Genomic DNA, 26,149 nt, shown 5'->3' with positions numbered 1-26,149 from the left:
ATACCCATACAGAAAATCTCTATCCATATAGAAGATCTATTTTGAATTTAGATATTCTCTCTCCTCAAGAGTGTTGTCTTTTAGGTCTTGTTGAAGAAGACTAAAAAAATAGGTATAGAACCTTTTAGCTGTAGCACTACGCCACTATCCAAAGAACAAACAGATCTTGTATTATTTTGGGCGACAATTATTGGACATGGTCTCAGCAGCAGAGTTCATCGATGTGCCTTGTTTAGTTCACCCCAAAAACCAAAATCTTTTAAGATTTCCTGTCTCATCGAATTTTGCGGTATATACATAGAGCATTAAATATAGATGAAAATAAAAACTAATTACACAGTTTGTTTGTAAATCACGAGACGAATTTTTTAAGTCTAGTTACTCTATAATTAAACAATATTTGTTAAATAAAAACGAAAGTATTACGGTGTTATTTTTCGAAAAAATTTTAAAACTAAGGCCGCGGCAGAGTTCGCCAGGGGCAGGACAAGCAGTCAAGCACCGCAAGCAATCTGGGGCGCCGCCGGCGCAGTGCAGTACCACCCTGCTTTTGATAGAAATCTTTTGCAGGTTTCTACCGCGTTGTGATGAACGGATCATTTCACATGTACTGTGCCTTTGAGGCGAGGAGATATTGTTAAAGTTGGATCCACAAACTAATGATACAGAGACTCGTAACGAACAATCACAATACCATATCGAGTAGACTAGAGGTAGGCATGATCAGACTCAGCGTTCAGAGGAACGCATTTGGCAACAGTAAGACAGAAATCAGCAAACCAACATAATTGTGGACAGCACCAATCAAGAAAGACAAGAGATGAAGTCATCAAACGACAAACTTCACTTCGTTGTTCGATTTGGACTCATCCTGAACCCAGATCGCAGTTGCTCAAGTGTCAGATTTCACCGTAGAAGATGCCAAGTTTGGAAGCATGTGCGTCAGCAAACTTTACAACGTATGGACCAAAAACTAAAATCAACACTGACGCTAAGCTGCTGAATAATAAGAGCACCTCATGATATACAATGATCATGACTCTCATTCACATCATGATCCCCAGAGATATGAAAGCAAGAGAAACCAGCAGATTCAGGCAGAACAAGCCAACGAGGAACACATTCACTCCTAACCGAGTGCCATGGATGACAATATGCCCGAAGTACAGGGCCATTTACAGAGACGCATAGGCACATGGATGTGTACAAATAACATCTAAAAATACCAAGATGCATATATCCATAAAACTAGTGGGAGAACACAAAGAGATCATCATCAGGATGAGTTTTTTGTAAAGGATACAGATGCTTTTTCACAGAGATTATTGTGATCCTCCTTGGTTTTGACCATCAGCTACAAAACCATCTAAAAGTAACCCTCATATCGCATCAAACAACCTTAATTCTAGTAGGTTCTGAACATTATTATATATCAAATATAAAAACCAACCTAAATCTAGTAGGTTCTGAACCATGATACTCAGCCGGATCACCAAGCATGGCATTCCAATTTGTAGATACAGAAGAAAAAAGCACCACAGGAGTAATAAAATAGAACAAAACCTTCAAAATGCAGATGCATCAAACCAAACTTAACTAAACATAGAAACTGTATACCATATAACTCAAAAGTTAGCACCTAAGAGACAGATAATATACTATGATCCACCAAGAACAAGGGAAACACCATCACTCTCACTCCCTGTTCTGTACCTAAATTCTTACTGAGACAAGTGTGCCTTGTCCACAAAAGTTAAGTAATTCAGCCACAGAAACTGTATCTAGAAACAAAAGAAGACACTGACTGCTCCTTTGAACATTGCACTACTCACCCACCAGAAGATCATTCATTATTCAGTCAACCCTCCAGCGCATCAAGCACCATCTTCACTGTCTCCTTCATCAGTTCCATACGGCGCAGCTGGTGTCTGATCTCTGTCAGCCTAAATTTTCGCAGCTTTTCCTCCATCCCACGCGCTTTGGGGCCTTCGATCAACTCAAAGGCCTTCTTGAATGCTACCCCATTCGGGTGCTCCTTTGACAGATCCTCTACAGTCTCCCAAAGGTATGGATAAGCATCCTTTCCCTTCTCAATATCAAACTTCCCTCTGCTATTGGCATTCATAGCCCCAAACCCAGCCCCGTTTCCATTTGCCATAGCGATTGGCATAACCCTCCTGTTCTTGCGGGGGCGTTCATCCCGCCCACTCTCCACATCGTCATCACTCTCTGCAATCTCGTGGTCCTCTTCGCTGTCATCACCACCACCACCAATCTCATACCCATCACCACCTGTACTTCCTCCACCATTAGCAGTCGTTCCCCAAACCTTCTTGCCAATCTCATAAACACTCTGTTCATGCTGGGTGGGCAAGTCTGGATCCCGCCCATTCTTGCCACGGGACGAAAGTAGGTTGTACTTCTGCTTGAGACGTCGTACCTTGTCACTGAGCTGCGTTGGAGTTACCTTAACACTGAGCTCGCTCTGGATGTGTCCATGGAGCTTAGAAATGTCATACATGGAGCCGGGGAGGACGCCACGCTTGGCGCGGTACGTGGCCAAGCCCCGCAGGATGACGATCTCGTCGCGGAGGCTCCAGAGCCGCGACGGCCTCTTGAGCTGCTCCACGGATGACGGGACGGCGGCGCTGCGGGGGCGCTTTGGGCGCGGCTCGGAGAAAGAGGGTACCATGGAGCGGCGCGGCGGATCCATGGGGCGCGAGCTGAGGGGCTTGATGGCGGCAGCCTCGGCGCGGGACGGGCGCGGGGGCCGGAGGGCGAGCGGGGAGGCGTTGTCGTCGTCGGCGGAGTCTCCGGCGGTGGGGTCGGCGTCTGAGGCCGCGACGTCGGAGTACGAGGCGGCGTCCGGGGAGCGGGAGCGGGAGCGCGGCCTGGGGCTCCTGGGCTTGCGCGAGGGCGACGACGCTGCCGCCGCCGCCGCCTTCCGGGGCGCGGGGCGGTGGTCCGCGTCAGAGTCGTAGGCGGCCTCGGAGTCGGATCCGGCCGCGGTGGAGTCCTCCGCCGCCGAGGTGGGGCCGGCGGCGGCGGACTTAGGGTTAGGGTTGGGCGGCGGCGTCTTGGACGGGGACGGGGAGGACGGCTGGTGGTGGGCCGCGTCCGCCTCCGCGTCGGATGCCTCGGACGCCGACCCCGAGGCCGCCACCGCCGCCGGGCGCTTCGGTGCCATGCGGGCGGCGAGGGGAGCAAGCGCGCCTAGGGTCTCGACGCCGGGTGGATCGGCGGCTGCGGCTGCGGCTGCGGCTGAGGAACTCGTCGCGCTGGTGGTGAATTGCGATGCTCTATCTGTGCTGGGGTCGAGCGACTTGTGGGTTTGGTTGGGTCCTACCTGTACTGGCCGATTTTTTAGGGCGGGCGGAGCGACGCCGCGTGGGGTTCGGTGCGGTGAGGTGAGCCGCAGCAGCAGGCCCGCAGCCGAGTTCGTCCCCTCTTCGGTGTCAGTGCGGGCGGACAGGGCGCGGCGCAGTCTGGTGCTGTTGCCGCCTGGCCCACTGGCAGTTTGGTTGGAATTGGATCATGATCTTCACAGCCAAGCATTTTGTCCGGCGTACGACTTGAGTGGATTTTCAGTTGTGTGGTTCATGAACGTGATGCCAATCATGAAACATGACGTGAGGCATGACAATTTGGTGTCCACCTTTTATTGATTTTCCTCCGTCCCAATTCCCAAGGATTTATTTTCAAGGAAAAGAAAACTCCCAAGGATTGACAGTTTTTTTATGTGTGGCTTTGCAATGCAGGAGTATTACCATTACTGGCTTAGAGGAGGACTACTTCTTATGGTAGTAAAAGTACTTCCTCCATTTCAAAAATCTTAAAAAATCGAAGGATCTCAAATTTGATCAAAATATAGCAAAAAATATAAAAATTTATAATATCAAATAAATATCATATGAAAATATAATTAATAAGGAACTTAATAATACTTAGTTGACATCATAAATATTATTATTTTATCATATAAATTTAGTTAAATTTGAGATTTTTAACTTTCCAAAATTCTTAGAATGTGTTGTACCAACTAGCGGCTGTATCTGAGTTTGCGTCTTTGCTGAAGCAGGGTTTAGGACAGAATGAAGCACAGGCTACAGAGTCCATGAAAAGCTTCCAATTGACTATAAGTACAGTAACTACTAGTCGCTTTCCAAAATTGTTCGAGGCCTTGTTTAGTTCCGAAAACTGAAAAGTTTTCAGAACGGTAGCATTTTCGTTTGTTTGTGGTAAATATTATTCAATCATAGACTAACTAGGGTCAAAAGATTCGTCTCGTGATTTACAGTCAAACTGTGTGATTAGTTTTTATTTTCATATATATTTAATGTTTCATGCATGTGCCGCAAGATTCGATGTGATAGAAAATCTTGAAAACTTTTTAGATTTCGGAGTGAACTAAACACGGCCGGAGTCGTTAGTGACAGGTACGGAGCAACTGCTAGTCTGCTACTCGGAGTCTTCGGAAGCACAGTGCAGTTGGCAAGGGACGTTGCAGGTGTGCAGATCACCGCCGAGAAACACTGCAAGCCTGCAATCAACATCAGCTTCTTCCAAGTTTCAGCGCGGCTTTGCGAAAGTTGTAGCTCGTCAATCTTGACAGTAACGCCTTTGATGTGGGACTGTGGGTGCTAATCTCATCCATGTGCTTTGCGCTACTCTAGGATGTCTCGTCTTCTGTGTCCTCTGGAACTGGAGATTTGGGTCTTATCCAATGTGAGCAACAGAGCATGTTCTAAAGCGGAGACCATTTGTTGTGGCAAGCAACCGATATGTCTAAACTAACTTTTATTTCAGGGACCAAAAAATAAAACGTAAAAAAAGAGAGTTGCCTATCACATCAGTTCTCTTTAATTTTAAACCATTCTAGCACCCGAAACCTGAAAAATCACCCCACTAAAGGAATGAGTTCTTAAAACATCAGAGTTCCTCAAATTTACAGTCTGGCTAATCGAAACGCAGATCAGTTCCAGAATCATCAGAATCACAACTCATCGTTTACTGAGGAGCTGTCGCCCATGAGCTCGTCAAGGGAGAATTCATCCTCTTCAATAACCTCTCCATCTTTGCCGTCCCACGGCTCGGACGTGACTACTGTAGGTGCACCGTTCAGAGGAAGATTTCCCTTTCCACCGCGCCCTGCTTCCTTCACAAACTCGCTGCACGAGATAACTTTCCGTTAATCATCTGTCTAATCAACATGAAACAAGCGAGGGTATAATAATTAATAAGACCAGGGAGCTTACATGATTTCGTCGCGCTGGAAGGCACTACGGAGTGGAGTGTATGCACCTTTTTTCACGTTGAGAGCTACCATGGCTGGATAGCCGTAACCGCCCACTCCAACCTGGTTCTCAAGATTCGCTTGCTTGCCAGCAGCTGTCCAGACAAAACTGCAAGGCAAAAAAGTATCCGGCTCAGCATGTGTAGTAGTTCAAAAGAAAAGGAAGTTTTTCAAGACAAATGATTGCATAACATGCTTCTGTTGAGGCTGTTGCAGTATGCTTGTACAGTTTATGGTTTGAAATATCAACATTAAAATTTTGTTCACACAAGGTTATCAGTATCTTGTATTAACTCTACTCCCTCCGTCCTAAAACATTAGTGTATTTTCATTTGTAAGTCAACTCATCTTGAGTTTGATCAAATTTATAGAAAAAAACAATACTCTTTTCATTCCAAATTATAAAACATTTCGTTTTTTCTAGATACATATATTTTGCTATGGACTTAGATATACACTATGGGCAGGTACATAGTTAAAGAAATGTACCTAGAAAAGCTAAAACATCTTATAATTTGGAATTGAGGGAGCAAATATTTTTGACGTCATATAATAAGCTCCCTTTGAGACATTGTGGAATGTATTTTTACAACTTACCTTTTTTGATGTCGTAGAAGTTAATATGTTTCCCTATAATTTTAGTCAAACATGAGGTGGGTTGACTTGTGACAAATAAAAATACGCTATATTTCAGGACGGTGTGAGTGTATCTTATAATTTAAAATACACCTGTTACTATTGAATGCTGATACCAATGTTTCTTTTTGGAATGTCACTAAAGGAAACTACTGTACCGGTTAAACTCTTGACGTTTTCCTTTCTTTGAAAGTGACAAGCCAGACAAATTTTGGTAAAGTCTGCAATTAGTTAAGCTGACACTTGCCTGTATGGACTCTTTTTAAACTTTTCAGCAACAGAGAGCAGAAGCTCAAGGTACTTGTTTCTTCCTTCTGCCTTTGAATCAAGGATGTCTGGAAGGAATGATACAAAACAAATGGCAGCAGAAGCACACTTCTCTTCCATGACATCCTGCAGAAGCCAAATCGTCACCTCAAATATCAATGGTGGACTAAACGATCGTCAGATTTTGTAGGTACCATGAAGGTTTAGCCTTACCGGTCCAGTCAACTCAGAAACTTCAGCTGGGCCAGAGTTGGCTTCCAACTGCTCCAATGCAAAGGACTCAATGGCAGATGAAACTCTAGCCCCCTGGTAGAGGAATGGGCTCTCCTTATCAGCACCAAATACCAAAATAGTTGGAAAACCTTCCACCTTGTACTTGCTCATCAAGGACTGCAAAATAGAAGAGTAATCGTTAATTGCTAATAATAATCTGCACTGTGGCAATTGGGGAAGAAGAGTAAAGAGGTCAGTCTGCCAGGAAAGCATCCATGCTTCTAAAAGGTGAAGATTCAACCTACTAAACTGTACTCATACACTGCCTGAATTTATGCACCCATAAATTTATATAATAAAAATCATGTCTCTCGACATACATTTTGAGAAAGTGGCATTCCAAACAAGAGGACGCGATGTGATGATCCCAATCAAATGGCTTATGGATTAAGTGAGCTCCCAATCAAATGGCGCATAGCTTTTGAATAGAAGCTTGCCCGATGTGCTAGCAGACTACAATATTTGTCAAAGCTGCAATTGTGGCCCTAAGGCTCTAAAACTCAGGTTACATTGCTATTGCTACAAAAATAAAAAAAATTGAACGCCTTCAAAATTTTCAAATCCTTCATTGGAGTCCTGGTGATCACTAAAATGGCAAGAACTCAGCAGGAATTGAAAACTAAGAATTTATAGCTTTATAGCCACTGTTCACTAGCAAGCAGCTTGATAATAAATTGGAAGTTTTGATAAGAGATTAATAAGGCCTTGTTTAGTTCCGAAAAGTGAAAAGATTTCGGTACTGTAGCACTTTCGTTTGTTTGTGACAAATATTATCTAATTATGGACTAACTAGGATCAAAAGATTCGTCTCGTGATTTCCAGCTAAACTGTGTAATTAGTTTTTGTTTTCGTCTATATTTAATGTTTCATGCATGTGCCATAAGATTCGATGTGACGGGGAATCTTGAAAACTTTTTGGTTTTCAGGGTGAACTAAACAAGGCCTAAATATGGGCAATACATTGAAAGATGCAACCTAGACTATTGGCAGTGATTATTCCCACAACACTAAAATGTAGGGTTAGGGAAAGGTCGTTACCAAAAGAAGAGATAAGCTCAAAGAACAAATAAACACACCTTTTCAGCATCACAATCAACATGGCCTAGCTTCACTTGTCCCTTCAAGTTCTTTGCAGCCTTTTTCCATTCAGGTGCCAATTTCTTGCAGTGCCCACACCTGAACAGAAGTATATGTCAAACTTCTGAACCCCCACAAGGCAATGGAAAAATGGTAGGATAAATAAACATATAATTAAGAAGAATGTCCTAGAATACTCTTAGTAAGAGATTACTTAATTTTACACAAGTTACTTCAACGTTTTTTTTCTTCTCTATTTGAGAAACTGATAGCAAAGAATGTAAAGTTATATTATAAACAGTACATGTACAGCAAGATTCATACCATGGCGCAAAGAATTCCACAATCCAAAGGTCCTTGCTTTTGACAACGAGTTCATCGAAGTTACGTGAATTTAATTCTACTGATGCACTTGGTTCACTTTTCTCACTTGAACCTCCAGATGTCTTGCCATTTGACCCTGCTGATGCCTTACCACTCAACCTTTCTCTAAGAAGGGACTTAACCTGCGTATAGCAGAACGCAAACATAATTAGAGCAATGCATTGACTGCCTCAATGCCTACTAGAGAAGAACTTCATATGTTTGAGGCATTGGTTAGGACAGCCATTTATTTAAAATGGCATAAAGAGCACAATCAAGAATTTACCCACAAAACTATTTTCATCCAATAGAAAGATATCAGTTGTTTTCATGGCATGCTAAGACACAAAGTCATTCTTATGAGTTACTGAAACTAAATGGTTTGCAAAAAGCGTAGATTGCCTTAAGAAAGGCCTTGACCTGCGAACAGCAGCACACAGAGAACTAGAGGAATGCATTGACTGCCTCAACACCTACTGCTACTAGACAAGAACTATGAATGTTCAAGGCATTCACTAGGTCAGCCATTTGTTTAAAAGACGTAAACAGAGCAATCAAGAACTCAACCACAAAACTATTTTCAGCCTATAAATATAGTAGTTGTTTTCATAGTACACCAAGATCCAAAGTAATTCTTATAAGCCACTGAAGCTAAATGGTTTCTGAAAAATTATTCATTCATATTAAATAATTGGAATTTTTTTTGGATAGTTCAATTCAGATTATTTCAAAATCTTATTATTTGTTTGCTTGCTGCTAGAAAAAACCTTTTGGTTTCGGATGCTCATTGCCGCTAGAAAATGATCTTGATTTTGCTAAGATTGTACTATGGAAAAATAAGTCTTTCCGCTCCTTTTCTATCTAATTAGTTTATGATTGTTCTAATTACAAAACAAACAAGAACAAATCTTTTATTTTTGCAGGCCAATCGCTTTTTTGACTTTGGAATACAGTCTCTTTATCAATATACAGTTTCTTTTACACATTCAAGTCATAACATTCCTTTTCAATCCATAATCAAGAATAATTAGGATTTCTAAAAAAAAAAGTAAAGCGTCCACTCATAGGAAAACCTCAAAGCATGAAATGTGTTCAGTAAAAAGGGACAGCAAAAGCATAACTGCATAAGTCATACCTACGGCCTAGTATATACTAAAAGTGACTGAAATGCATCCAATGAACAAATAGAAGAAAAATAAAGGCCATCCAAGTAGCATTTGATGCGACAAACCTGTGACAGAGCAAACTCTACGATTGGCTTTACATCTCTTGCTCCTTGATAATCGACTGGAGGTTTACCAGGGGAAAACACCTTAATAGTGGGAAATCCCCTGATTCCATATTCCTGCAATAAAATAAAATAAATAAATAAATAAATAATCATGCATTCAGAATCAACTAAACTGGTAGCATTGCAAGCACAGATCTATGAAAATTATGCACGTCAGATCAAATTAGTGGTTGTCAGTTTCGCATTACATGGGTCCAGAAGACCATTTGGGGAAGTGAAACAGAAAACTTATCAGACCCATAGTATGAAAAGAAGGTATCCTAATCTGGGGTCATTTTACCAGAATTAGTTTCAATCATATTGTTCACCCTGAGTTTGTCTGTGTTCTTTGCTGTCCCACAGGGAGGATAACTTATTGCAGCCGACATCAGTTTGATATGGCTATTTCATTGTATGTATGTTTTAGAGTCACATTTGCAATAATTTATCATCAGAACATTAACAAAATTCTTAAACATATGCACCAAAGAATATAAAATTCTAGCCAATGCAAAATTTTCATCAGATTTATCAACAAATTGCTAATTCAACATGCAAGTTCATAACTAACAGTAACTCAAAAGTCAAAACCAATCACAAACTGCTAAATTGTAACAGCTTAACTAAAAGGAACCTATACAGAAGGTGATTTCATTAATAGTAATGGAACAAGGATTTTACCCCTCCCTCTTAAAATAACTTTCTGTGCAGAATCGCCATAATTCACTCTCTCACTTGTCATACAACAGTTCCATATGCATAACAAATATGGCATGCGTTCTAACTTATGCACGGTGCTAAACTTTAACCAAATACTAGAAAATTAATAATCATTTAGATGCACTGAATACCAATAAATTTACCATTCCGAAACCTAAACCACCAAATAAGGGGGTGTTTAGTTCCCCTTTTTTCCAAAAAATTGTGGGTTTTGGTCCATCATTTTGCAAAATGGAACTAAACACCATGCAAAATTTTTGGCAAAAGGGTGGTTATTCTCCATTTTGGATTTTGGCCTCAAGAGGCCAAAAGAAACCCAAAAAAAGCCTCAAGAGGCTCTCATGGGGGCAATAAATTCTGCAATTTTGGATGGAACTAAACATGACCCTGAAAATTTTGGCATTTTGCATTTTCATCACTCCAAAGTAGTTGGCATTTGCATTTTGGATTCTATGGGAAACTAAACACCCCCTAAGTGTGGCACTGCACTGCTGAAGATCAGAACAAATTAAATAAAACCTGTCCCCATCCCCGGTTTAGCATCTCTGCATCTGGATATGGAATCCAACTTTTGGTGTGACACTGCACATTAGTCTAGGGAATTATCACCTAATGTGACCAAACTACCGTACAATCGCAGCAAGTGATGCCGAGATCACTCCATTGAACATTCAGGTCAACTCGGACGCCCGTCGACGAATTATAGGGAAACAATAGGGTGAATGAGGAGGCACGCTCACCTGCGCGAGCGCCTGGTGCGCATCGGCATCTAGCGCTGCGACCGTGGCGACGCCCTTGAGCACGCCGGCAGCCTTCTCCCAGGCGGGCGCCAGCTGCTTGCAGTGCCCGCACCACGGCGCGAAGAACTCAACCAGCACCACGCCGTTCGAGTTCAGCACCTGCACCAAAGGCAAAACGTGCCACACTGCTCAGAGAGAACCTAAAAATTAAAATGGAGGCGCCGATCTGGAGGCTGAGGAGCAGTGGGAGTCGGGCGAGACCTTCGATTTGAAGTTGTTGGGGTTGAGCTGGAGGACGGGGGAGCCGGCGGAGTAGAGTGCGGCGGCCGGGGAGGCGACCGCTGCCACTAGGAGGAGCGCCGCGACGACGGCGGAACGCATGGCGGAGCCGGCGAAGCTTCTGGAAGCGGGGGAGGAGGAGAAATCAAACGGCAGTGACGACTAGGGATCGCTGATCGGGTTTCGCCGTTGTGTGCTGCGATTTAAGCCTGCATCCTCGCGAAGAGACGGACGCGTGTGCGGACCAATCGATGCCCTCCACGTCTGGGGTTTGTCCACGTCGGAGTGGCTTCTCTTGCTTGGCGCGAGGGCATTGGACCATGAGCCTCACCTGCGTGTCATTATAAAGATCGAACCTACGGACCATTAAAATTTTAAGTTTCATTTTGTGCTCTAGTGCCATTGTAACTTTCTATGATTTAAAAAACATCACTTTTTTCCTCTATACTATTTTTCCTGTGGTTCACAAAATATCACTTTTTCTCTATACCATTATAAAAAAACTCACCGTTACTATGTGCACACACAAGCTCTTACATTAATTAAAATAAACTTAAAATGCATCCAAAATATTCGACAATTTCGACAACCAGAACATATCTAAATCAAATTTATCATCGACGTAGTTATCTTGATTACAAAATCAAGGTTGCACACAAAAGATGGTCACATTGACCTCATTACTAGTTTATAAACATTTTTTGGTCATGCAGACTTATAGTGTCACTAGAAAAGCATGCCCGAATGATGGAAACTCATCAAAGATAAAGTTTTTTCTTGCTTCTAGTTCATATAGCCGAACTAGAAGGGGAACTAGGGACCTTGCTGCAGATTGACATGGCTAGACTAGCTTTGTTTGGGATCATTTTTTCGGAATGACCATCTTCTTCTTTCTTGTGCTGCTTTTGACTTGCGCTCTTTGCTAGTTGTGTGTTGCTCACTTGATCCACAGGGTACGTAATCACCAAAGGATCTAGCTGATTCGATCCTATTTTAAATCCTCAGAGAAAAGGAGACATTAATAAAAAAAATAGTTAGTTAACCTATTAAATTGGTGAAAAGACAATTATAAAGAATTAGCTTACCTCACGGAGGGGTCACTGGCCTGAGTAGTTGAAGTCTTGAAGTACTCTTTTATTTCTTCGCACTAGTTGATGAGGATGATTTGTTCTTCCTTTTCCTTGATAGATCCATAAAAGTAGTTAGAACCAGAAAGACCATCCTTGTTGCAGGCACAATGTTGTGCTATCTTCTTTTTCTTCTTTTTAGGTGGACCTTTACATGGATAGATATGTTAGCAATTAGCAATGAAGCAAACATGTAAAAACAATTACATATATAGTTTCTTCCATGTTACCTCTCAGCAAGCATTGCCGCTTTGTCTTCTGGGTCACCATCCTTATAAGTGTACCAATGATGTTTGTATTGCTGATAGATTGGACAATGATGCCTACCATTGGCTCTTTTGCTACCACCCTCTAATGCTCCCTTGTATCTCTTTTTCCTTCTACCAGCCATTGACTTCAACAATGGAGGATGCATGAAGAAACCATGTTCTGCTTTAGGCCACATGTATTTGTCTGGTATAGCCAGGATTATACGATCATATGTAGCCCTGAAGCTCTCAGTAGAGTAGTAGCTGTACACATGATCTACTATCTCCTCTCCAGGTATAAAGGTGATAAAGGCAATTTCATGCTTACATGGTAATCCAGAAACTTGCCACACTTTGCATGAACATGTCCTTTCCTATAGGTTCACAACAAACCTATAAGTAGAACCTTACCTTTGCCATGACCTCTGCAGTCCCATCAAGTGAGCTGGTGACAACATCAATTTCAAGGTTCCTGCTTTGCTCCTTCAACTTAGTTATGATGTGCCACAAAATTTTACCTTCCATCTTGTGTGCAATTTTTTCCTCTACTTCCACTTGATAAGGATCTTGTGTCTTATGGTATCCAACAAGTCATCTAGATGCATCCCCATGTCACTGTTATCCAATTGTTGAAGCTTTCTGCTAAGTTATTGGTGATATAGGCAATGTAGAGTACTGACTTCTTGTCCATAGTTTTGTATGATTTTGCTGCAAGTACAATATTGTTGCTAGATTTGCAGCAACCATGGCTTGGATGTGTTTGTCAAACATACATGAATTCTAGGAATAAGCAGAAGCCCACAAGTGTTCATCAAACACTTTCCACTAATGGACCTTTCCAAAAAAATAAAACCATAGGATTTTTAAGTACACTTTGACCCTTTGCAAACATACAATTTTTTCTCGAAAAACGAGAATACAAAGCCTTAGAGCGTGGTTGGTACAGCTCACAAACAACTTCATGAGCTGTTGTAAGCTGTTTTTTCTATCAAACACTTATTCCTTGAAGCTATTTTTTTCTTCTCTTATAAAGACATGAGTTAGGATGAAACTGAAAAGGTAGATTATTACAGCTCTCTCTCTCTCTCATTTCTCTCTCTCGTATATGCAAGAAGTTGTTGGTGAGGTTATTTTACCAAACACTTTTTCAAAACAACTCAGCTTCATCTAGAAAATTATTCATAAAGCTATTTTCTAAAAAACAGCTTTACTAGTGAAGTTTAGTTGTGCCAAACAACACCTTACTATCTCACGAAGGGTTCATTGTTAACTATCTCATGTCTTACCATTTCACTGATATTATAGAGCATGAACATATCTCACTAGTCATGAAGGCTCCATGGTTATGACTCAATTCTCAAACTACCTCTGAAGAAGTCCATGGCAGACCCACACGAACGTCGTGCCCGCGCCGGGAGATAACGACAGCGAGCTCGACCCCGTGGTGTAGCGACTCGAGCACCTCCGAGGTCTCAACAGCGGGGTGGCCACGCCAACATGGAGGAATAACGAGGTTGGCTTTAGGAACAGCATGGGCTCAACACACCCAAACACACACGAGATCATTCCGAGATTCTAGATTCCAGAGGCAGCACGAGAAGGAGGGGGAAGGGAAGTTGGAACTTGGAAGCACGGTAGCGTTTTGGGATAGAGGATGGGAGGCGCGTGGACCGCACACCTTGGGGACCGGGTTACCGAGCTCCTTGGCATGGACAATGTAGTTGTTGTAAAATTAGATTGATCGTGATATCCCAACAGGGATCACGGCTCCATATATATATATAGGGTTGAGACTAGTCCTCAATAGGGAGTTTACATCTTGTACAACACGTCGATACAATTGCTTAAGATACAAGTAAACAACAACTAGAAGTATATCCTATGGAGCCGTATATATCTTTGACTACATATTCTAACACTCCCCCTCAATCACAACGTCTCAGTCAAGTTGAGATTGTCCCTGAACTTCACAGTCAGTCTTTCTGGGAGAGGTTTAGTAAAGCCATCAACAATCTGATCTGCAGTGCTAATAAATCTAATATCCAGAAGTTTGGCTGCAACTCTTTCTCTCACAAAGTGATAGTCAATCTCGATGTGCTTAGTTCTAGCATGGAAGACTGGATTGGACGAAAGATATTTAGCACCTATGTTATCACACCATAAACAGGCTGCTCGAGGATGTGAGATACCTAATTCATCAAGCAGTTTTTGTACCCACATTACTTCTGCAGTAGCATTTGCCAAAGACTTGTATTCGGCCTCTGTACTCGACCTTGAAACAATTGCTTGCTTCCTAGCACACCATGAAACAAGATTGCAGCCAAGGTACACAGCAAAACCTCCAGTAGAGCGCCTCTCATCAGGGCATCCTGCCCAATCAGCATCAGAAAGGCGCTAACCAACATGGACTTTGACTTGCTGAATCTCAAGCCGACACCGATTGTACCCTTCACATATCTGAGTATGTGTTTGACAGCTTCCCAGTGGACAGTGGTTAGTGAGTGAAGGAATTGACACACCTTATTGACTGAGAAGGATATGTCTGGTCGTGTCAAGGTCAGGTATTGAAGAGCACCCACTATGCTTCTATACCTTGTTGAATCCTCAGCTCCCAAGCTAGTTCCACTGTTAACAGAAAGCTTTTCTGTTGTACACAACGGTGTCTTGATAGGCTTACATAACTGCATGTTGACTCTTTGCAAGATTTCTGAGGCATATCTTTCTTGAGTTAGCAACAGCCTATCTTTCTTCCTCTGCACTTGAATACCCAGAAAATAATGTAGGTCACCAAGATCTTTTATTGCAAACTCCTTCTCAAGATCTTGAAGCAACGCTGCAATGGCTTCTTGTGAAGAGCTGGCCACAATAATATCATCAACATAGACGAGCATATAAATCACATGTTTTCCTTTACGATAGAAAAATAGTGATGTGTCGGCCTTAGAGGGAACAAAACCAAGACTTTGCAGCTTACTACTCAGCCTGAAATGCCAAGCACGGGGAGCTTGTTTTAACCCATAAAGAGCTCTATCAAGTTTGCAGAGATGATATGGATTATTCTCGACTTCATAGCCGGGCGGTTGTTTCATATACACCTCTTCCTCAAGATAACCATGAAGAAATGCATTTTGTACATCAAGCTGTCTTAAGCACCAATTATTAGAAACAACAAGAGATAAAATCAAACGAATTGTAGCTGCCTTTACCACGGACTAAGTGTCCTCATAATCTATCCCATATCTCTGTTTAAACCCCTTTGCAACAAGGCGCGCCTTATACCTCTCAATGGTTCCATCTGACTTTTGCTTTATTTTGTAAACCCATTTGCAATCAATCACATTTTTCCTCTCTGAGGTGGAACTAAGTGCCTTGTTTTATTCCTGATCAATGCTTCATATTCAACATCCATAGCATGTCTCCACTTTTTATCAAATAAAGCATGTTGTAAAGTAGGAGATTCATCAGGGGTAGTAGCCAACTGACCATAGCGAATAGTTCCATCAGTGTACACCTTTGGCTTATGAATTCCTCTCTGAGAGCGTGTGATTGGTCGCTGAGGAGGTTGAGGTACAACTTCGGTCGCTGGAGAGGCCGGAGCAGAAGATCCGGTCGGTGGAGGTGGCGGTGAGTGCGCCACAGAAGATCCTCCTGGTGATGTCGACGAAGTGGATGCGCCCTGCTATTCCCCGGTCGTCGTAGCCGGAGGAGGGACAGATGGCGAGCGCGGAGGGGAACTGCCCGCGCCAGACAACGCTGTTGCTGTCGGCTGCGGATCCGAGGATGATCCGCCTGACGCAGATGGCAGAGAATCAGCTCCGAGATCTGTGCCTGTCCTTGCCAAAAACGGAAAGCCACCCGGTTGCATGAAATTATGGCCATTTGGCCTCAAATTTGATCCATTCGCCTCCAGATTTTCATCAGAACCTGCATGCTCATCACAGTGGTCAGTGTACAGGGAATCATTACCAAGATGATCTGAAGAATTGTCATACCCATCGGAAGGATTGCGCAAAGATGATGGAAGGAGAAGGATTTCCGATCTAAGACTCGCACCGACATTAGGATGAAGCTTAGAAAAAGGAAAGACTATTTCATCGAATACAACATCTCTGGATATATAGACACGACCTTCGGCTACATCTAAACACTTGAAACCTTTGTGCAAATTGCTGTAACCCAAGAAAACACATTGCTTGGATCTGAATTGGAGTTTCCTAGCGTTGTAAGGACGAAGGTTTGGCCAACAGGCACAACCAGAGATTCTAAGAGTTTTATAATCTGGTGTATGATGAAATAGACGTTCAAGAGGTGTTTGACCTTGGATAACTTTGCTAGGAAGCCTATTGATCAAATAAGTGGCAGTAACGAAGGCTTCATCCTAAAACTTTAGAGGCATGGAAGCATAAGTAAGCAAAGACAAGCCGACCTCAATGATGTGATGATGTTTTCGCTCAGCTGAGCCATTCTGTTGGTGAGCATGAGGACAAGATACATCGTGAGAGATCCCAATGCGCTGAAAGAAAGCATTTAACTTTTAGTATTCGCCCCCCAATCGGTTTGAATAGCCAAAATCTTTTTACTAAATTGTCTCTCTACCATAGATTGGAAATCATGAAATTTCTGGAACACTTCAGATTTGTGACGAATCAAATAAATCCAAGTGAATTTGCTGAAATCATCAATAAAACTCACATAATAATTATTTCGGCCAACAGAGGTGGGGGCAGGACCCCATACATCAGAGAATATGAGCTGAAAAGGACTTGATGATACACTTGTTGACACGGATAAGGTAACTGATGACTCTTGCCCTTTTGACAGGCATCACACACTTGTTCTTTATTGGACTCTGAAGCAAAAGAATTTCTATTTTGACTGAGGACCTGATGACCTAACCGACTGTGCCACCTAGACATTGGAATTTTGAAGGCACCATAGATGACTTTATTTGGTGTAGACTTGGACGACTTCAAAGGATAGAGGCCGCCCACACACTCCCCTCTAAGCAGAGTTTTCTTCATGTCCTGATCCTTGATCAAAAAATGTTTGGGATGATATTCAATAAAGGCATTGTTATCGGAAGTAAGACGATGGACAGATGCTAAATTCATGCTAGCTTCAGGAACATAAAGAACATTATTGAGAACAAGATCACGTGATGGGGTATGAACAAAACTTCGACCAACTTGATTGATTCTCATACCTGCACCTGAAGCGGTGTGGACTTGGTCGGAGCCATGGTACTTGTCTTTCGCGGTGAGCTTCTCGAGCTCCCCCGTGATGTGATCTGTAGCGCCAGTTTCGGTGTACCAGTTTGTATCTACTCCGTAGGAGTTGGTTGCTGATGAAGCCTGGCGCTGTTCCTTGACTCCCGTGAAGGAAGCATCGAAGCGTTTGTAGCAGCGCAAGACGATGTGGCCATCTTTGCCACAGAGTTGGCAAACCTCGTCGTTGGGGCCCTTGCGGCCACCATTGCCGCCATTGCGGCCACGACCGCGACCACGTCCTGCTCCTCCACGCTTGAAACCGCCACGACCTCCACGTGTAGCGGTGTTGACGCCTTGACGGAGGAGCTAGATCCTCCTCCGTTCTGCAGATCGATGCGCTGCTCCCAGCTTACTAGCTGTGTGTAAAGCTCCCTGAGGGAGAGCGGCTCTTTCCCCCGAGAAGTGACGGAGGAGACGATGGGGTTGTACTCGGCGTCCAGGCCAGCGAGGATGAAGGATGCAATCTCCTCGTCTTCAAGCCTCTTGCCCGCTGAAGCCATGTCATCAGCGAGCGACTTCATCTTGCTGAAGTACTCAGCAATGGTGGACGACCCCTTCTGAGCCGTAGCAAGTGCCATGCGCGTGTTAATGATGCGACCGCGCGACTGCGACGCGGTCATCTCTTGGATGACCCGCCACATCTCAGCCGATGTGGTGCAGTTTGATACCTGCACCATTACCTCCTTGGTGATCGATGACAGCAGATAGTTTACAATCTGCTGATCTTTAGCCACCCACTCCTTGTACTCTGGATTGTCAGACAGCTCCGTGGGTTTGGTGCTGTCCTTGGCGATCTTCCTCGGCGGTACCTCGGTGTCGGGCTCGATGTAGTGCTCCTGCAGACTCCACAACGGGAAGTTGTGCTTGGAGAGCTTCTCGGAGACGGGGCAGCCGATGAGGGAGAAGCCGAAGGACATGACGGCGGCGGCGGAGGAGGAGGAAGACGACATGTCTAGATTTGAAATAGAACCCTAGGCTCTAATTACCATGTAAAATTAGATTGATCGTGATATCCCAACAGGATCACGGCTCCATATATATAGGGTTGAGACTAGTCCTCAACAGGGAGTTTACATCTTGTACAACACGTCGATACAATTGCTTAAGATACTAGAAGTATATCCTATGGAGCCGTATATATCTCGGACTGGGTATTCTAACGGTTGTGCCCAACGCAGATGATCTTTGTGGTTGCCGCGAGGAACCTCTGTGCCGCCGCAGCCACCATGCCCGGGCTGGTGCCTCGGTGGACCGGAGATGGTGTCAAGGAGGGAGTGGAGCCGTGGAGGTGACGGAGAAGCAAATTGAATTGGGCCTTTCAGCTAATGGACCCACTGTCTCGCTACTAGCAAACGGAGTACCAACAAACGAGTCGGCCGGCTAGAAAAAAGATTAAGGTCTTCTCTAGTTACTAAAAATTTTCAAGATTATCATCACATCAAATATTAGAACGCATGCATGAAACAATAAATATAAATAAAAAAATTAATTATATAGTTTGTCTATAAGATGAATTTTTTTAGCTTAGTTAGTCTATAATTGGACAGTAATTACTAAATACAAACAAAAAGTGCTACGGTAACCAAACCCAGACATTTTCATGAACTAAACAAGGCCTAAGGACATGTTTAGTTTCCCATTTGAGCTAAATTTTTTTAGGTTTTAGTTCATCATTTTATAAAATGGAACTAAACACCATCCAAAAAATAATGGCTGTCATTTTGTATTCTTGATTTTGGCCTCAAAAGGCCAAAAAAAAAACAAAAGAGCCTTCACTACCTCCACCTAACCCTGGAAATTTTGTCATTTTAGATGGAACTAAACCTGAAAATTTCGATATTTTATATTTCATCATTCTAAAGTAGTTAGTATTTTGCATTTTGTATTTTGCATTTTGTATTCCATGGGAAACTAACACAGGGCCTAAGGGGGTGTTTAGTCCCATTTTGTTCTAAAAGATTCTAAGTTTTAATCTATCATTTTACATAATGGAACTAGAGGTTTTTAACTGTATGCCATTATGAAAGATCGACCAAACCATGAAGCCACTAAAAAGTTGTTTCGCACCGCTGTGCCCAACTTCATCTTCGGCTATACCCGTGTGCCATTCCGTCCCTATTCTGTTTATTTTCTTCCGTTTAAGGGGTCTGACGCGTGGGTTCCGAGTAGCACAATGTCTTTCTTGCCCTTCCAGTCACGGGAGATAGAGGAGCGAGGGCGAGCGGGATCGAGTGGCTCCGAGACCTCCTCGACGTGGCTGATGCTCGGCGGCGCACCCGTTCCGGTGAGACTGGACCCGCCGGTGCACGCTGCGCTCGCGCCTCCTCCGCTGCCGCCAGCGCCAGCGCCGCAGCTGCTGCCTCACACGCCGCGGCGGCTGGGACCGCGCAGCAACAGCAGCCCACCAGCCCGTGGCGGCGCTCCTAGACGCGGCATTGCTCTCGCCGTGGCGCCGCGTTGGACGGGCCCGCCCACGCGTGGTCGTGGCCTCATGGGGGCGTGGCATCGTGCGGGATCCGGACGGCTCTTCCGTGCTTGCTCGCGCCACCGTAGCGCCGTCGTTCCGTCCGGCGCGGGCTGCTCGCGGCGGCTGCTCGGCATGGTGGACGCGGCGCTGGAGCTGTCGCCGCGGATGGAGGCCGCCCTAGAGCTGCGGGCGCGCTCGCTCCTCGCGCTGCGACGCTACAGGGAGGTCGTGGAGATGCTCCGCGATTACATCCCCAGCGGCTCCCTCCGTCCCGTCCGGCAAGACATCCAAGTCCGGTTCGGCGTTCATAATCCCGGCGATGGAGTCGGAGGCCGTGTCCCAGCTCCTGGCGCACGTGAAGCTCCTGCTCCGGTGCCGCGCGGCTGTCATGGCTGCGCTGGACGCCGGTCTCCCTGCCGAGGCTGTGCGCCATTTCACCAAGATCCTCAAGGCACGTCGTGGCGTGCTGCCGCACCCGTTTGCCGCCGCCTGCCTCGTCGGCCGCGCCGCAGCGTTCCAGGCCGGGCCGTCCTGCGGACGCCATCGCGGACTGCAACCGCGCGCTCGCTCTGGACCCTGCCTACATTCCGGCGCTCCGTGCCCGCGCCGACCTCCTCCAGTCCGTGGGCGCGCTCGCCGACTGCCTCCGTGACCTTGACCACCTCAAGCTCCTGTACCACGCCGCCCTACATCATCCCTTACTGTGCACATCGCAAGGTGGAGTGCTACGTCCGTGCCATCGCCCAGGGGGTGCGCACCGCCAGCATCATCGACGACCGCGTCCTGCACTCGCTGCTGCTCGAGATCCTCACGGACGAGGGCACCGACCGGAAGCGCGCCGCCAAGGCCGAGGAAATCCACGAGAGTCGGTGGCATTAGGGTGAAGAAAATTTTGTTGTGGAGACCAAGTAGCCTAGGGGTATTCTAGTCTATTGCCAGACCACTTAACTGCTGTTAGGCTTCAAAATGGACGGAATGACACACAAGTATAGCCGAAGATGAAGTTGGACACAGCGGTGTGAAACAACTTTTTAGTGGCTTCATGGTTTGGTCGATCTTTCATAATGGCATACAGGTAAAAAGCTCATGGAACTAAACATCATATACATTTTTTGGCTAAAAGATGACTATTCCCCATTTAGATTTTGGCTTTAAAGGCAAAAGAAAACCTCAAAAGAGCCTCAATAGGCCATAATAAAGGCAATAAATTCTACATTTTGGATGGAACTAAATATATTCCTAAAAATTTTAGTATTTTGCATTTTATTATTGCAAAGTATTTAGTATTTTGCATTTTGCATTGCACGGAGAACTTAACAGATTGTATGCTAAGGTCTTGTTTGGTTACGGGCGGTAAAGTTTATCATGTGTCACATCGAATGTTTGGACACATGTATGAAATACTAAATGTAGATTATTTACAAAACTAAAAACATGGCTATAGAATAATTTGTGAGATGAATATTTTAAGCCTAATTAGTCGATGATTGAACACTAATTGTCAAATAAAATAAAAATGTTATAGTATCTGTTAAACTTTAACAACTTCAATCAAACACTTTCTAATTTGTTGTAAAAAATATTTGATAAATTCAAGCGAACACGTATGTCTTCTAGTCTTAAAAAGAGCTTACCTGGAGTAATCTAGTACTTCTAGTCTTCTAGTCGTCTAGTCATACGAATTTTGACTAGAAGTGTACACAGTGGCGGACCCAGGATTTGGTTAGGACCAGGGCCAAATTCTAGTAGCGAAAAGCTAAAAACTACACCGCGTCTATATAATCTATGTATAAAAATTGTTATTGCAAAGAAACTTTTTTAGTTCAGAAGTTCTCCAATTACATATTATCATACAATTTTTAAGAATACAACATTGAACTACAAAAATAAATACTTAGCAATAACAAGAATATAACATTGAACTACAAAAATAAATACCTAGCAATGATATGCTACATTCACATTTTTCATGTCCTTTTCAGTAACGTCTAAATCTAGACACAAGATGTGAGAGTTAATTAAAAAATACAAACAAAAAAGTAAGCTTACTTAATGACAATGGATTTGTAGCCTGAATGTATCTTGTAGCGTCAGAGAGGATTGTAACATTGTCCATTCGTTTCCAAGATTCATGGTGGAGTTTTCTTTTGTTAAGATCAGAAAAGATGTAGTAGAAGAACTACTGGGGATTCAATTACTTTATAAATTGGATCAAGGCTTTCTTGAGGCCGTGACAGAATTTGATGAAGCGTTGGTCGATCTTCTCCCATCCCTTCCTCTCAGTGATGATGTTGTCTCGCCTACTCGCCCGACTATGGTGCGGTGAAGCACTGGCGGGCAACGAGCACCATGTACGAGCGGCGGCGCGAGCAAGCAAAGCATCCAGGCAAGAGGGCGAGACAACAAGAGAATTGGCGTCGAGGCTGGTTGGCATTAAAGCTATTGGGCTAAGGCCTTGTTTAGTTGGAGAAATTTTTTAGCATTAGCTACTGTAGCACTTTCGTTTGTATTTCATAATTATTATCCAATTTTATAGACTAATTAGGCTCAAGATTTATCATGCAAATTATAGGCAAACGGTGTAATTAGTTATTTTTTATGCTTCATGCATGTGTCTAAAGATTCGATACGATAAGAAATCTTAATTTTTTTGAAAATTAAGCAAGGCTTAAACTCTGATAAATTAATAAGACAATGGTTCAAAAATTAAAGAGCTATACCTAGAATACCTAGTCTACGACTAGGGCCAAGACCCTAGTGGCCCTAGGCCTGAGTCCGCCAATGAGTGTACATGCTTACACCCGCCATCCCATTCTACCTACGTCATTATCATATGGATCTATCGACTATTTAGTAGTATTTTTTTCATATCAAATTTATTTTTTTCATATCAAATCAATCAATAATAATTTCTGTCATGACTTATCAGTCAAACGAATAAGATACAATCGGATTTTTCTCTCTCAATCACACATATACGCAGTCTTTAGTGAGTGGGTGTTGTGACTGCATTTTGGCCTGGTTTATTTTTCATAAAATTTCAAGATTTCCCGTCACATCAAATCTTTAGACTTATGCATTAAACAATATAGATGAAAATAAAAACTAATTATACAGTTTGTCTGTAATTTACGAGATGAATCTTTTGATCCTAATTAATTTATGATTAGACAATAATTATCAAATATAAACGAAAATATTACAGATCTCTTATCCATATTAAGACCAAAATAGGTTTTTTGATTGGATTTGAAACCCCCTCTATTCTATTTTCATTCTTTTCTACTTTTGTTTTTCTATATGTATAATCCAAAATCTTTCTTATCTTATCCAATTTTCCTTCCTTTTTCTTACAGTTATACATACAATTATGTATGTATTATATGACCAACTTTCTGAGGGTCACATAGACATCCCAATAAGCAGTAGAGGTAGAAATGAGCCCTTGGATTTTCTCATAAATAAATGTTCGAAATAAATCCAATTTAATTTGTAAGAAAAAATTCCCAAAAAATTTGGATTTTTACTCCTCACGCCCAAGATTACGTCTTGGGTCATTAGATAAGAATCCAAAGATAAAGAGAAAATCACTAAGAGCATCTCTAGCAGTACTACCTAAATCAAACTATCTAAATGTTAGGTAACCTATTTTTATGCTACCCAAATTTACCTAAAATTGGTTACCCATCCTTGTAGAGAATGACATGTGGGTCCCATTTGTCATCCTCACTTTGCTTCTTTTCCCCACAGATGGAGCTAGAGGTGCGCCGGGGGCAGCAATCCTCGCCGTGATAGGGGTACGAGGCCACACCGCGTTGGGGGCAGCTCGTCGGGGCTACAGGCCGCGCCACGCCGCGCGGGAGCCGCTCGCTGCTCATTGTGCGAGGCTAGCCAGGCCTCGTCGGGCCAGGGGCAGGCCATCGGGAAGGGCCGCCGTGGCCACGCCGTTGGGGAGGAGGCGTGTGGCCGGCCAGAGTCGAGGCGAGACGCGCAGACGGCGGCGTCGGGTGCGAGTGCGTGCGGGAGGAGAGGGAGGGAAGGAAAAAAAATAGGTAGCCATGTTTGTTGGCCCAACAGATGTAGGTAGTGTTAGAAGAAATTTGTTGGGTCAACAAAATTAGGTAGTCAAGTAGGTAGCCTGTTGGAACGAGTTTTTTGACCTCCACTACCTAAATATAGGATAGGTAGTGGGTCTAGGTAGTTCGTTGGAGATGCTTAGGTCAGTCTTAATGTATAGTTCTATGACATAGTTACCAAGACTATAAACTAGGTAACTGAACCTCATGAGTTTCATGAGGATGAAACTCCTCTCTCATCTAATGAAACTCCTTTATTTAATAACCTTGCTAAGTCAGTAATTTTGCTTATGTAATATCTTATTTAATGTGCATGACACTCTTATGAAAAGTATTGAAATTACCTCACTAGACAAAAGGACGGCTCCTGACCTGCCTCTTGGTGCATGTGCGCCTATATATATCCGGCCTCCCGCGCGCGGGCGTGTTTGCATGCCAATGCAAGCACCGAACACACGGCGCCGTCCCACCCTGTGCTGGTAGAGGTAGGCCCGTCGTCGGATAGAGCCAGGAGCCCAGGAGAAGGGTGCCCGCGCGTCCTGCCGAGCCGCTCGCTCGCTCGGTGTCCTCGAGCGCGAGCCGCGCGCGGCAGACCAAGCAACGTGGGGTTGTGTGCGGCAGCGCGCCGCGGGGAGCGGGACCAGCACACGTCGCGTGCCAGTGTGCGGACTCAGGCACGCCTGCCTGTGCCGCCGTGGCAAACATTTGCCAAGCCCGCCACGGCGTGGCGCGGGTGCGGGGCTCACGCACGTTCCCATGTGAGGATCGACAGGCGCGCGCAAGGCCATGCGACCCACGCTGCAGGCGTGGCCCCGCCGGAGTACGGTACCGGACGACGACGCGAGCGGCGCGGGCGTCTACATACCAGTACGTCTAACGTCATTATTGTTCCGACCAACCGCCGCTCGCACACGGCTATCCGGCACCGGCAGTCTGGCTATTGAAGCCAGCTGCTCGGGCTGACTCGGCTGCAGGCGCTTAACTCATCGTTCAACCTGATTGTACTACGCCGTGCGTGGCTCTCCAGATCGTGACTGCGGCCTTGTTTATTTTTTTCACCTAAAAACCAAAATCTTTTCAAGATTTCCCATCACATCGAATCTTACGGCATATGCATGGAGCACTAAATATATATGAAAATAAAAATTAATTGCACCGTGTATCTGTAAATCGCAAGATGAATCTATTAAACCTATTTACTCTATAATTAGACAATGTTTGTTAAATAAAAACGAAAATACTACTGTACTGAAAACCAAAAAATTTTTCAGAACAAGACCTGCTTTAATTTGGGTGGACGGTCGCGAATCGGCATATGAGCTCGACTGCTCGACAAACATTCAATCCGCGCGTCTAATGCCACACGTAGCAGCGATCGTGCCATGGTCCCATTGAATTCGAGGGGGTGCAAGTGCAATGCACACGCATCAAACACCAGTGGCTGCTAATGGTCTGTGTCGCAGATGAGATCGATGCACTCCAATGCGAGGCCTTGGATTCCCATAGATTTGGGATATGTGTTCTTAAAAAAAAAATTGGGACGGCTGCGCTGATGGCTGCAGATTAGCTGGGAGTGGGAGCAAGCACTTGGGTTCGCGGTTCGCCATCAGTTTTAGGCCTTGTTTAGTTGGTAAAATTTTTGGATTTTAGATACCGTAGCATTTTCGTTTGTTTATGATAAATATTGTCTAATCATAGACTAATTAGGGTTAAAAGATTCCTCTCGCAATTTACAGGCAAACTGTGTAATTAGTTTTTGTTTTCATCTAAATTTAATACTCCATGCATGTGCCGTAAGATTCGATGTAACGGAAAATCTTGAAATTTTTTGGGAACTAAACAAGGCCTTAGCCGCCTGGCTACTTTCACGAAAGCTTTCTTTTGTTCAGATTTCGTATTTAGACTTGTGAGTTTTTTTAAACTTAATGCCAGGAGCTCTGTCTTTCAATTAAAAGGGTAAAAAGGTTTATGTACAAATTAATAGGGTCAAAATTCCCAAAAGGATTATATGATGTCCCCCGCGATATTTGTTTCTCCCCAAGCTAA

General features: G+C 43.9%; 2 protein-coding genes and 1 pseudogene across 2 annotated transcripts; all 3 read right to left on the bottom strand.

Moving 5' to 3' along the window:
- On the bottom strand, positions 1,545 to 3,505 carry LOC8081034 (STOREKEEPER protein). The gene has a single exon (XM_002460267.2). The coding sequence runs from the start codon at positions 3,185 to 3,187 to the stop codon at positions 1,859 to 1,861; it is 1,329 nt and encodes a 442-aa protein (XP_002460312.1). The 5' UTR covers positions 3,188 to 3,505; the 3' UTR covers positions 1,545 to 1,858.
- On the bottom strand, positions 4,771 to 11,140 carry LOC8081033 (protein disulfide isomerase-like 2-3). Its single transcript, XM_002460266.2, has 9 exons — positions 10,901 to 11,140; positions 10,640 to 10,798; positions 9,141 to 9,254; positions 7,871 to 8,052; positions 7,546 to 7,645; positions 6,410 to 6,586; positions 6,177 to 6,322; positions 5,256 to 5,402; positions 4,771 to 5,168 (listed from the first exon to the last, which is right to left on the bottom strand). The coding sequence occupies exons 1-9, from the start codon at positions 11,018 to 11,020 to the stop codon at positions 4,994 to 4,996; spliced, it is 1,320 nt and encodes a 439-aa protein (XP_002460311.1). The 5' UTR covers positions 11,021 to 11,140; the 3' UTR covers positions 4,771 to 4,993.
- LOC110432748 lies at positions 14,223 to 15,794 on the bottom strand (annotated as a pseudogene).

This window comes from Sorghum bicolor, chromosome 2, assembly GCF_000003195.3.
Source record: "Sorghum bicolor cultivar BTx623 chromosome 2, Sorghum_bicolor_NCBIv3, whole genome shotgun sequence".
NCBI classification, from domain to species: Eukaryota; Viridiplantae; Streptophyta; class Magnoliopsida; order Poales; family Poaceae; genus Sorghum; species Sorghum bicolor.
This window is presented reverse-complemented; position numbering and strand designations above follow the sequence as displayed.